Source organism: Theropithecus gelada, chromosome 1, assembly GCF_003255815.1.
Source record: "Theropithecus gelada isolate Dixy chromosome 1, Tgel_1.0, whole genome shotgun sequence".
Classification (NCBI taxonomy): domain Eukaryota; kingdom Metazoa; phylum Chordata; class Mammalia; order Primates; family Cercopithecidae; genus Theropithecus; species Theropithecus gelada.
The window spans coordinates 87,269,149-87,282,977 of record NC_037668.1 but is presented as its reverse complement, the minus strand read 5'-3'; the positions used below and the strand labels follow the sequence as shown (position 1 = coordinate 87,282,977).

The 13,829-nt window shown below is 38.6% G+C and overlaps 1 protein-coding gene across 6 annotated transcripts in view; it reads right to left on the bottom strand.

Moving 5' to 3' along the window:
* The window catches only part of FGGY (FGGY carbohydrate kinase domain containing), a 439,174-nt gene that overhangs the window by 278,825 nt on the left and 146,520 nt on the right, over nt 1–13,829 (bottom strand). For all 6 annotated transcript variants that reach the window (XR_003116446.1, XM_025363985.1, XM_025363976.1 and 3 more), the window contains one exon: nt 6,299–6,414. Coding sequence is in view for 5 of the 6 variants with exons in the window: in XM_025363985.1 (XP_025219770.1) it covers nt 6,299–6,414 (116 nt within the window). In the remaining variant the exon portion in view is untranslated. The remainder of the gene's footprint in view (nt 1–6,298; nt 6,415–13,829) is intronic.

Below are 13,829 nucleotides of genomic sequence, written 5' to 3'. Positions count from 1 at the left end.
TCTGGTCCTGGACTGTTTTTGGTTGGTAGCCTATTCATTATTGTCTCAATTTCAGAGCCTGTTATTGGTATATTCAGGGATTCAACTTGAATGGCTTAGTCTTGGGAGGGTGTATGTGTCCAGGAATTTAGTCATCTCTTCTAGATTTTCTTGTTTATTTGCATAGAGGTGTTTATAGTGTTCTCTGATGGTAGTTTGTATTTCTGTGGGATCAGTGGTGATATCCCCTTTATCATTTTTTAATGTGTCTATTTGATTCTTCTCTCTTTTGTTCTTTATTAGTCTTGCTAGCAGTCTATGAATTTTGTTGATCTTTTCAAAAAAATAGCCCCTGGATTCACTGATTTTTTTGAAGGGTTTTTTTGTGTCTCTATCTCCTTTAGTTCTGCTCTGATCTTAGTTATTTCTTGCCTTCTGCTAGCTTTTGAATGTGTTTGCTCTAGTTTCTCTAATTCTTTTAATTGTGATGTTAGGGTGTCAATTTTAGATCTTTCCTGCTTTCCCTTGTGGGCATTTAGTGCTATAAATTCCCCTCTACACACTGCTTTAAATGTGTCCCAGAGATTTTTGTACTTTGTGTCTTTATTCTTATTGGTTTCAAAGAACATCTTTATTTCCGCCTTCATTTCATTATGTACCCAGTAGTCATTCAGGAGCAGATTGTTCAGTTTCCATGTATTTGGGCAGTTTTGAGTGAGTTTCTTAATCCTGAGTGCTAGTTTGATTCCACTGTGGTCTGAGAGATAGTTTGTTGTGATTTCTGTTCTTTTATATTTGCTGAGGAGTATTTTACTTCCAACTACGTGCCCAATTTTGGAATAAGTGCAATGTGGTGCTGAGAAGAACGTATATCCTGCTGATTTGGGGTGAAGAGTTCTGTAGACGTCTATTAGGTCTGCTTGGTGCTGAACTGAATACAAGTCCTGGACATCTTGTTAAGCCTCTGTCTCGTTGATCTGTCTAATACTGACAGTGGGGTGTTAAAGTCTCCCATTATTATTGTGTGGGAGTCCAAATCTCTTTGGGTGCTCCTGTATTGGGTGCATATATATTTAGGATAGTTAGTTCTTCCTGATGAATTGATCCCTTTGCCATTACGTAATGGCCTTCTTTGTCTGTTTTGATCTTTGTTGTTTTAAAGTCAGCTTTATCAGAGACTAGGACTACAACCCCTACTTTTTTTTGCTTTCCATTTGCTTGGTAGATCTTCCGCCATCCCTTTATTTTGAGCCTATGTGTGTCTCTGCATGTGAGATGGGTCTCCGGAATACAGCACACTAATGGGTCTTGACTCTTTATCCAATGTGCCAGTCTGTGTCTTTTAATTGGCGCATTTAGCCCATTTACATTTAAGGTTAATATTGTTAAGTGTGAATTTGATACTGTCATTATGATATTTGCTGGTTATTTTGCTCGTTAGTTGATGCAGTTTCTTCCTAGCATCGACAGTTTTTACATTTCGGCATGTTTTTGCAATGGCTTGTACCAGTTGTTCCTTTCCATGTTTAGTGTTTCCTTCAGGAGCTCTTGTAGGGTAGGCCTGGTGGTGACAAAATCTCTCAGCATTTGCTTGTCTGTAAAGGATTTTATTTCTCCTTCACTTGTGAAGCTTAGTTTGGCTAAATATGAAATTCTGGGTTGAAAATTCTTTTCTTTAACAATGTTGAATATTGGCCCCCACTCTCTTCTGGCTTGCAGACTTTCCGCTGAGAGGTCTGCTGTTAGTCTGATGGGCGTCCCTTTGTGGGTAACCCAACCTTTCTCTCTGGCTGCCCTTAACATTTTTTCCCTCATTTCAACCTTGGTGAATCTGTCAATTATGTGTCTTGGGGTTGCTCTTCTCGAGCAGTATCTTTGTGGTGTTCTCTGTATTTTCTGAATTTGAATGTTGGCCTGCCTTGCTAGGTTGGGAAAGTTCTCCTGTATAATATCCTGTAGAGTGTTTTCCAGCTTGTTTCCATTCTCCCTGTCACTTTCTGGTACACCAATCAAACGTAGATATGGTCTTTTCACATAGTCCCACATTTCTTGGGAGGCTTTGTTTGTTTCTTTTTACTCTTTTTTCGCTAAACTTCTCTTCTCACTTTATTTCATTAATTTGATCTTCAATCACTGATACGTTGTCTTCCACTTGATCAAACTGGCTATTGAAGCTTGTTCATGTGTCAGGTAGTTCTCATGCCATGGTTTTCAGCTCCATCAGGTCATTTAAGGTCTTCTCTACACGTTTATTCTAGTTAGCCATTTGACTAATCTTTTTTCAAGGTTTTAACTCCTTTGTGATGGGTTCAAATATCCTCCTTTAGCTCGGAGAAGTTTGTTATTACCGATCTTCTGAAGCCTACTTCTGTCAACTTGTCAAAGTCATTCTCTATCCAGTTTTGTTCCGTTGCTGGAGGGGAGCTGCATTCCTTTGGAGTGGGAGAGGCAGTCTGATTTTTAGAATTTTCAGCTTTTCTGCTCTGTTTTATCCCCATCTTTGTGGTTTTATCTACCTTTGGTCTTTGATGATGGTTATCTACAGATGGGGTGTTGGTGTGGACATCCTTTTTGTTGATGTTGATGCTCTTCCTTTCTGTTTGTTAGTTTTCCTTCTAACAGTCAGGTTCCTCAGCTGCAGGTCTGTTGGAATTTGCTGGAGGTCCACTCCAGACCCTGTTTTTTGGGTATCACCAGTGGAGGCTGCAGAACAGCAAATACTGTAGAACAGCAAATACTGCTCCCTGATCCTTCCTCTGGAAGCTGCATCTCAGAGGGGCACCCGGCTGTATGAGGTGTCTGTCAGCCCCTACTGGGAAGTGTCTCTCATTTAGGCTACATGGGGGTCAAGGACCCACTTGAGGAGGCAGTCTGTCCAGTTCTCAGAGCTCAAACACCGTGCTGGGAGAACTACTGCTCTCTTCAGAGCTGTCAGACAGGGACATTTAAGACTGCAGAGGTTTCTGCTGCCTTTTATTCAGCTATGCCCTGCCCCCAGTGGTGGGGTCTACAGAGGCAGGCAGGCCTTGTTGAGCTAAGGTGGGCTCCACCCAGTTCAAGCTCTGCAGCCACTCTGTTTACCTACTTAAGCTTCAGCAATGGCAGACGCCCCTCCCTCGACCTCGCTGCCACCTCACAGTTCAATCTCGAAATGCTGCTCTAGCAGTGAGCAAGGCTCCATGGGCATGGGACCCACCAAGCCAGGAGCAGGATATAATCTACTGATGTGCCATTTGCCCAAAATGTTGGAAAAGCCCAGTATTTAGGTGGCAGTGTCCCGGTTTTCCAGGTATAGTCTGTCACGGCTTCCCTTGTCTAGGAAAGGGAAATCCCCCAACCCCATGTGCTTCCCAGGTCGAGGAAACCCATTTTAAAAGCAGCCTCCCTCCTCTCAAGAAACTGTCTCCTGCCCTTTACCTTCATTTCTGCCTCTCACTTACTAACTTCTTGGACTTGGAATTTACATTTATTCTTTGCCTGGCTTCCCTGGTCCCAAATAAAGGAATGATCTATAAGCTAATACACTGAATCCCTTCATATGACAAACCCTGTTAGTAATGCAAATAATCACTCTATAATTCAGCCATGCTGAACACATGAATTTTCATAAAGTGGGCTACCCCAATAGTAGAACAAAGAGATTTTCTCACGAATTAAAAAGGCAACTGGGGCATGCTGAAATGGCACCTGGATAATCAATTAGAACAGGTGGGATGTTGTTTATCTTCCTAAGGGTCCTTTGTCCCTGCTGATCTCTTCCTTCCTATGTGCTTTTGATAGATGCTTAGGATTAGATAGGTAACTTGGGAATTAGTCATGTGGAACTAAAGGTCAAAATTTATTGACACAGATCAGTTTGTTGGATGATTTCATTGAACACAGATCATTTTATCAGTAGGGCTATATAATCCCCTACCCAAAAACTGTGTTTCGTTTTTCTCCATCAGTTCTGAATATTAAGTCAATTTGCACAGTTTCAACGGTAAAGAAATTTCTATTCAACTGTAAAGAAATTTCTACTATATTCTTTCGATGCACAAAACTATTTTTCCTTACTTTGTATAATGTTCCCAAACCAAGCCATCCAAATACCTCCTTGAAAGAAGGCATTAGGTAGTAACATTTTAGCTTTAGAAACTTGCATGTAGTTACTTAAACCCTGTAAATTTTTTCTCCTGTCCTTGCAATACACCATATAAATGTTGCATTTGATCCTTAACTTACACTTCATAAATAATTCATTTAAAAAAAATTCCTCCATAAGACCATCAGTTGCTGAGGTGTTCAGTTTTCGGGGAAAGCATTTATTTACTGCATGGGCCCAGGAAGCCTGGTAAACACTTGGCTAAAAGCTCCACATGGAGCAAATTATGGTAATTGTATTAATGCTCAAATCCAGGATGCTCAATGCTCAAATCTGCTAAAAGGTTTTACACTATATTGTCCACATCTTGACGGGCAATGAGGCCATTGGAAATGTTTAACACTTCATAGGGAGGCTTTTGAGATTCATTTTTCATAGTTCCAAGAATTGCTAAAGAATGTCTAGAGGTAGCTTCCAGAGGAGTTTCTGAAAGTCACAACTGAGAATAAACAGCCTCTTAAATATCTTCTACTTTGGGTTCAGACTGAAACTACAAGCTCAGGTCCCCAGAAGTGAAAATCAAAGGAAACATCACACAATTAATTTTGATAAATGGGTAAGTTTTAATTCACGTACAGCAATATTCTGCTTAATGATATGTCTCCTTAGGACATCCATTAAAAATCCATTAACTTAACAGGGAAAAAATCTAATAAAGTTACTCTGGAAATTTTCTGCTAGATTAACATTATGGACTTCTAATGAATATTTCTTGTAGATACTGCTCCATTAGCAGAGCTAATATACTAATTAAACATGTGTCATGTGTGAGGCAGGAAAGAGGAGCAGAAAAATATAACAGTAATCAGAAAATCAGAGTTGAAGTTGTACTCAACTGCCAAAGATAATGTTAAAATCAGTAAATATCATTAAAGATTTTTAAAGCAAAGAGTGCCAACCTCCTAGTACAAACCATCTCAATATTTTAAACAAAAAGTCACTGAAATATGAAAATATGCCATGCCCTGTGCTAGGACAGGAAATACAAAGGTAAATAAGTGAAAATCCTTATGTCAAAGAGCTCACAGTCTAGTGAGGAATCAAGATACATAAACAGGTAATCAATATATACGCTAATAAAGCTATTTTCAACATACCATGGGAATATTCAGCAAAAAACAACTAATTTTTTGGAGGGCATATACATTTTACAAATCACTTAAACCATTAGGTAACTGAAGCTGAAATTTGTGTTCCAGTAAAATATTAGTTCCTTCCAGGTCCTCCCAGTGGGAGAATTTCAATCCTGACTTACCATTTATTGATTCCATGCCTGGTTAGGCAAGGTTACTAATCTCTCTGATTCTCATCTGTAAACATGCAACAGTGCTTTTGTCAGTAGTTGTGAGAAATATATAAAACAAGGTACATACAAGCACAGAGAAATGTGCTTGGGGCATAGAAGAGGTACTTTACTACCCACATAAAAGGCCTTTTTACCTGTTCACAGCCTTGCCTTGTCCCGTGAACCTAATTTATAAAATTATTTTCCTAATACTGACTGGAAGCGGTCCATACACAGCCCCTTCAGTATGCTATTCCCAAGATACTCCTTACAAATATCTTCCTCGGTCTAGCCCAACAAATTTCTCTCTCTTTCTCTCTCTCTCTCTCTTCTTTTTTCCCCCCCTTCAAGACAGAGTTCTGCTCTGTCTGTTGCCCAGGCTACGGTGCAGTGGCACCATCTCAGCTCACTGCAACCTCCTCTGCCTCCCAGGCTCAAGCAATCCTCCCACTTCAGCCTCCGGAGTAGCTGACACTATTGACACGTGCCACCACGCCAGACTAACATTTGTATTTTTCTTGTAGAGATGAGGTTTTGCCATGTTGCCCAGACTGGTCCCGAACTCCTGGGCTCAAGCAATCTGCCTGCCTCAGCTCCCAAAGTGCTGGGATTACTGGTGTGAGCCACCACGCCTAGCACAATTTCTGATTCTATATTTCAATGCAGATTTTCATAGCATGTATCTCCACTCAGTTCATATAAATGTTAAGGCAAGAGCCTAATAGTCATGGCCTACCCGTCATAATTAACTCATTTGTCTTGGAAAAAGTAAACTTCATTCCTGTGTTTTAATGCATACAAAAACAACAAACATACAAACCACAATAACAACAAACCCACCAAGATCCTCCAGTGCACATAATCACTCTACAGATGTTTTATTCTTTTACCTATTTTGCTGTAATTATCTGCAACAAAGTCTTCCAAACCAATCATTTTCCAGAAACTGTCGTCCCAGCCTCTCTCTGCTGAGTATGTCCACTTACACACCAGGGAGCAGAGAGACCTAAGAAAACAGAAGAAATACAGAACTGATCATATGAGTGAGGCTTCCTTTATATTTTGCAAAATACCCATCCTGATATCTGCAGAGGTATTAAAGAAGTAGAATAAGCCAATGTAGATAATGACACATCCCTGCTTAGGTAAAAAGTCTTCACGGATACCTGTTAATTATGGATAGTACCTTCCTTCACTTTCAAAAGTCTCAGCCCTGGCTGGGCATGGTGGTGCACGCCTGTAATCCCAGCACTCTGGGAGGCCAAGGCAGGCAGAGCACTTGAGGTCAGGAGTTGGAGACCAGCCTGGCCAACATGGTGAAACCCCGTCTCTACTAAAAATACAAAATTAGTCAGGTGTGGTGGTGGGTGTGTCTAGTCCCAGCTACTTGGGAGGCTGAGGCAGGAGAATCGCTTGGACCCAGGAGGCAGAGGTTGCAGTGTGCCAACATCGTGCCACTGCACTCAAGCCTGGGCAACAGGGTGAGACTCTGTCTCAAAAAAAAAAAAAGTCTCAGTCCTTTCAGTCCTTTACTTGGATCCTGATTAAACAAACTGCATGTGAATATTTGTATTTACATCTATGTTTATAAGACATTTGTGAGATAATTAGAAATTACAACCTTGCTATTTGATAAAAATTTAATTATGATGAAATTTTAGATATGATCTTGGTAGTTGTGGTTATGTTAACAAAAGGCTCCTTATCATTTAGAGATACATACTGAAAATGTTTGCATAAGATGATATGGTCTCTGGAATGTGCTTTAAGTAATATGAGAAGGACAAGTAAATGGCATGTGGCTAAGGGCAGGATTGGTCATGGGTGGTTGTTGGGACCTAGTGATGGGTTCATGGGTGTTAATTATACTACTCTCGCTACATGTTCAAAAGTTTCTATGATTAAAAAAAAAAGTGTTTGATGTGTCTGGTGGAGATAATAAATGATACGATCATTCCAGTCTAAAGCAATATTTAGTAGGAGGAAGACTTGAATGCTGGATGCTTTCTTTTCCAGCTTCATTTCTCATTAATTCACCCTTAATATTCTATAGTCTAACAATAAAAGGTCACTTGAAGTTCTCTGAAGAAAGTCATGTTCTTACGCACTTAAGTGTCTTTGCCCTAACCCCATCTGTTGGGAAAACTCATCCCAGCTTCTTCACTATGATAATTCAAACTTTTACTTAAACCTAGGCTGAGATTCCCGTTCTGGGTTAGGCACTCCTCTTCTGATTTCCCAGAGCATGGATTATGTCTTCTACTATAGCCCTTATCATGCTGGGTAAGTAACTGCTTCTTTATGTTGCTCCCCTACAGCCTTGTAATCTGTTCTCCATATTGTGCCCAGGGCAAACTTTATATAATAAAATATTTTATATCAATCTCTGATTAAGATCCTTCAATTGCTACTCACTAACTTCAGGACAAAGTCCAATGCATAGCAGGGCTTAAAGAACCCTTTGTGATATGACTGTGCCCATATCCACAGTCACTCTGTTCTGGCCATCCCCACCCTTGCCTTCTCATACTGCAATACTGAATTATTTGGAGTTTGCTATAGTGAGCCTTCATTTCCCATTTCCCTGTGTACTGAACTCTTTTGCTTCATTCTTCCTGGAACAGTCATGCCCATTATGCATCTAACTCTTAGTTAGCCTTCATGACTCAGCTCAGATGGTCTTTTCTCAGGAAGACCCAATGAAGGGCAGACTGAGTGAAATGCTTCTTCTCTAAGTTCTAATTCAGACATATCCTTATCTTAATTTACCATAGTAACTGTCTTTGCCCATTCATTTCACCGTCTCTCCCACTAAACAAGCAACTCCATCAGCACAGAATCGGCCTTACTCTTTTCTGTATCACAAATACCTCATTCACATTCAGGATTATGACAAGCCACAATGAATACTGACTGAATGGAAACATTAAAGAATGAATGGGTTGTCCATTACATGGTAGGTAAATGGTAAACCTGAGAGTTCATGCAATTTTAAAGATAACCCAAAACCTATCTCATAAGGACAATAGTCTAGATGTATCTCACTCAGTCATTCACATAGACTCATGCGTTCACTCACTCACTCAATAAATGTTTAGTATTCAGTTACTATGATTCTGACACTATGCTAGGATTCAGGAAACCAGTGGTATGCAAAATATCTAGTCCTTTGCTGTCATAGAAGCTGAAAGTTTAATTGGAGAGACAGAAATTGATCAAATAATCACAATTAAAATTATATACTAACAAATAGCCATAAATACTCTGAAGGAAGTAGAGGGAGAAATGAAAGCCTTTAGCGGAAGAACCTGACATAATCTGGTGGTGGACAAGGGGAGGAAATATCAAGGAAGGGTTCATGGAGGTGGTAACACTGAGTGAGGCTTAAATGTCTTTTGAAAGCCAACAAATGTCCCTTATCATTAATGATTTTTTAGATGTGGTACAGATCGCAGAACACATTGAGCTATGCTAAGTGGCATAAATATACTGAAGAAATGCTAACACTTGTAGAAACATGCTAAATTATTCACCTTTTTAAAGCAACGTACACTGTTAATAAGTACAGAAGGCAGCCCACCTATGTAACATGTTCTGAAGAGTATACGATACGCTAACTCCTCCTGGCATGACATCTGAAATTCCAACTTTTGGGGAGGTATGATAGCTCCCTGGCAAGAGTAATATTAGGGAGCAAAAGGCAGTATAGAAGGATTGTTTCCAATGATCCAATCACATAGGGTAACTCCTCAATCCCCAGATGTCCCCATTCTTATCTGTAGAGCACTGTGACTCTACTTTGACTTTTCCTTCCATCTTAATGGATTTTTACTCCTTTCACCTATCCTTGTCTGCTTGGTAAACTCCAAGTCGTCCTTATGGTCCAGTTCCAGTGTCAGCCCCTCTGTGAAATTTCTCTGCTACTTCCAAGATAAACTCATGGCTCTCTCTCTTGAGGTACCATTGTAAGCTTAAAATATTGCACTATATTTCTCAACAGCTGATAAAGGCTGAGTTCGTGGCCCCAAGTCTTCATCTCTCCACATACCCATGCTCTTTGCCATGCAACTTTGTAGTACTGCACCCTCCTCCCCCTGTCCCCCACACTGTAGGCAGGGCTTCCTTTCCTACCTCTGATTCTGATTCCTTACCTCTGACTTCTGATTCTGTCACATGACTGAATTTAGCCAAAATAAGGAAGCAGAAGTAACTGCATGCCAGTTGTGAGTCTAAGCCTCAAGAGATTCTATGTGTTTCTGCTTGTTCTCTTGCACCTCTGGCACTGCCGTGAGATCATTCTAGGCTAGTCCACTGGTCCCATGAGGAGGATAAGAGAAACATGGAGCAGGGCAATAGCCAGTTTAGCTCAATCTGGATCAGATACCTCCAGACTGTCTTGGATCAACGTGGATCAGTCAGCCAAGACCCCAGTGAGTGAGTCCAACTGAGACCAGAAGGATTGCCTAGCATAGCACAGCCTAAATGAGCTGTCCATGAATCAAATAAATGACTACTGTATTAAACTAACAAGCATTGGTTGTGGTTCATAATACAGCAATAGTTAAAAAACTCAACACTTCACAGCATAACTGTTTTTCCAAGCAGATTTTTTCCCCAGTAAAGAGAAAGTTAGGGATGTCTTGGTCTTTACAAGAAGTTAAAATAAGACAGTATGCCTGGAGTGAAGATGACTACAGAAGTTTTATGGCTACAGATGCCTCTGGCAACTCTCTCCTTCATCAGGATTATTCAAACAACATTCGGGTCCAATTCATTGAGTCTCTTTAAATCAAACTGATGGGTAACATGGATGTGCTATTAAGCAGCAGAACCGGTCAAGTTTAGTGAGTACAACCGAAGCCACAGGTACTCCAAAACTCTCCAGGAGAGAGAGAAAATACAAGACTTTGTTTATACTGTTAGTGGGTAAAGGCAAGGTACTAGTAGCAGAACAAAGGGCTTACCCCTCCCTGAGTCTTCTATTAAGACCAGTTTTGACATTTCCTGAAGTGTTTTAGCAACTTGCCCTCTTTGGATAACTATTCACCTTTAGGCAAGCTGTACCTACTAGTCACCCCTACCCAAAGGTTTGTAAACTTGGAATTAGACATAGGGGCCTTACACAGTCAGGGCTACACTGGCAGTCTGGGTTGCTTCTAAGATTGAGCCAGAGAGAAGTGCTGCTTCCACCAAGGGTGCTCTAGGAGGAAAGAAGGGGCCACTTGCTGTTGGCCGATTGGGTGACTGCCAGCCCAAGTGACAGGGCAGGAACTGCTGTACCTTTCACTGCTTTCAGATTTGTTAATGCAGAATGGATTCTAAAAACCTATATGAAAGGCAAAATAGCATTTATCAATGAGTAGGCCAAACAAAAACAGTAACTAACTTAATGGGACTAGTTCACCTGAGAGATCCCACAAAGCATCTATAAGAGGCAAGTCCCACAGAAGTAGAAATGATGAAAAATATGGTAGAATATTTCAATGATGAAAACAATGAGGAATCAGAAGAATGCAAAAAACACTTTCTGGAAGCATAAGCACTGATTTTAAGTTTAAAATTTAATCACTGACACTAACGAAAATCAAATTAATGCTCTGGAAGACCAAGTAAATGAAATATCTTACTACAAGTAGCAAAGATACAAAGAGATTGACATAATGATGGAAGAGATAAGAGGCTTGGAGGACAGATTTCAGAAGCCTAACATGAGATTCCAGTACATATTTTTTTTTAAAAAAAGAGACAGAAAAGGAATGAAAAAAAAGAAAAGAACAGATGAGGGAGATATTATAATTAAATGAATACAGTGCTAGGTATTTTATTATACTGAACTGAAGTAAGATTCAAGCCCACAGATTAAAAGTCTCATTAAGTCTAGGAAGTAAATCCAGGAAACACTTGAGTAAACAGAAAATTATACAAGCTTCCAGACAGAAAGAATAGGTTTCTTACAAAGGATTCATCCTAGCTAAGGGAATTCTCATCTACAACTCTGGAATGTGGACACTGGAATAATGTATAAACTATTAAGAGAAACTGATTAAAGAATCCTATACCCAGACAAAATATTGTTCAGCTGTCAGGGAAAAAAAAAAAAAAAAAAACATTTTCAACACACAAGGATTCAAAATGTAAACTTCCTATAAGCACTCTCTGAGGATAATACTTGAGAAAGAGTATAACCAAATAACAATTGATTTGGAGCACCTTTCTCAATATGGTGGAAATCAAAGACTAGAAGAACCAGCAGACACTGAGATCCTCTCTCACTCTCTGTATGTGTCGCTTTCATGCATGTATGTATATATATGCATGTGTGTGCATAATATGCTTAAACATATACATATATGCATAAAAATATAGGCATATACATATTTAAATCTAAGTGGATAATAATAATGTAAGCAGGAAACTGTAATATTGAGTTTTCTTAAAACACAATAGGCCTGTTATTCTACAAAAAAAAAAAAAAAGAAACGAAAAAACTTAGTCTGGAACTGAAAATAAACATTAAGTAAGCAAATATTAAGCAAGAGTCTAGAGACGGGGTACACAGAAAACGTTCCTTGAAATGCATATACATGTTTAGGCAGAACATAAGTTTATTGTTGGTTGTAAGGAATGAGAATGTAACCACTAGTAGAAACAAAAAACTTAGTAGAACTGTCAAAGTAACAAGGAATAAAAAGGAATAAAGAAAAAAAATTATCAAGCCAGTGAAACCAATAAACCACACAAAACAAAAAGGAAAGGGAATGAGCAGTGATGTAATATAAATAGAAAACAAAATAAGATGGAAGAAATAAGGTCAATTATCTCAGTATTTCATCAAATGTGAATGGGCTGAATTGCACAACCAGTTAAAAGATAAGATTAATCATACTGTCGTTAAAATTAAGCTATATCTTGTTTATAATTCAGATTTTTAAAAATGTGATACAGTTTTCTTTCAAAAATGTTCTACAAAAACATAACATAAAAACAAAAAAAAATTTAAATGACAATATAAGTATCAAAATAGAATCAAGGTTAAAAATATTAAACAAGGAAAAGAAGAATATTTCATAATGACAAAATGCTCAGTCCAAGAAAACTACCATTCATAATATTTTACGAACCAAACAATATAGTATGAAATATATGAAACAAGAGCTTCTAAAATTTAAAAAGCATTTGAAAAAAGACAATTCTATTTAAAGATGTTATTGTACTTTCAGAATGTGAAGAGACATGTAAACTATAAGAGTAATAATAGCTATTATTATTACTACTGGGAAATTAAAGGGTATCAATGCAATCAACAAACTCAATTCTGTATATTCACATAGGAGGATGGAGAAGGAGAATATTTTATAATTCAAGCGAAACTACATGGGTTAAAGATACCAAATGGAAATGTGAACCCATACAAAGGAATGAAGAGTATCAGAACTGCTAAAATGTGAGTAAATATAAGTGACATAAATTTTCCATTTTAAATTTCTTTAAAAAATAATTGACTTTAAATCTTTATACAATCCAATGCATGAACAAATCATATGAAAATAATAGCACAAATCACAGGAAGATAAGAAAGTGTATTATATATAATGAGGCATTAAAATTATTTTAAGATCAACTGTGATAAGTGAAAGATGCATATTACAAACTGGCAAAAAAGACGTAAAACTTTTTGGAGATGAAATGAAATAGTAAAAAATATTTAAGTAACCTGGAGAAGACAGGAAAAGGGAATAATTATATAGAATATATGGAACACAGAAAAAGAAAATAGATTAAAACCCAACCAATAAATGTAAATGACCTAAAATCTCCAATGCGAAGGCAAAGATCATAAAGCTGAATACAAATAAAACCCAACTATATGGAGTTTAAAACTTATTTTATTTTTTAGAGAAGAGCACTCTGTTGCCCAGGCTAGAGTGCAGCAGCATGATCAGAGCTCACTGCAGCCTTTAACTCTGGAGCTTAAGGAATCCCCCCACCTCAGCCTCCTGAGTAGCTGAGACTATAAGCACACACCACCATTCCCAGATTACTTTTTCTTTTTTTATTTTTTAGAGATGGGGTTTTGCTATGTTGCTGAGGTTGGTCTCTACTGGACTCAAGCAATCATCCTGCCTCAGTTTTGTGAATAGCTGGGATTATAGGTGTGAGGTGAGCCACAGTGCCTGGATAAAAACAAAACAAAACAAACAAACAAAAAACACTCATTTTCAACATAAAAATGCAAGATAAAGAGTAAAAAGATGCAAAAATATGGCATGCAGGCTGGGCGTGGTGGCTCACGCCTGTAATCCCAGCACTTTGGGAGGCTGAGGTGGGTGGATCACAAGGTCAGAGGTTCGAGACCAGCCTGACCAACAGGGTGAAAACCCGTCTCTACTAAAAATACAAAAAAAAATCAGTCAGGCATGG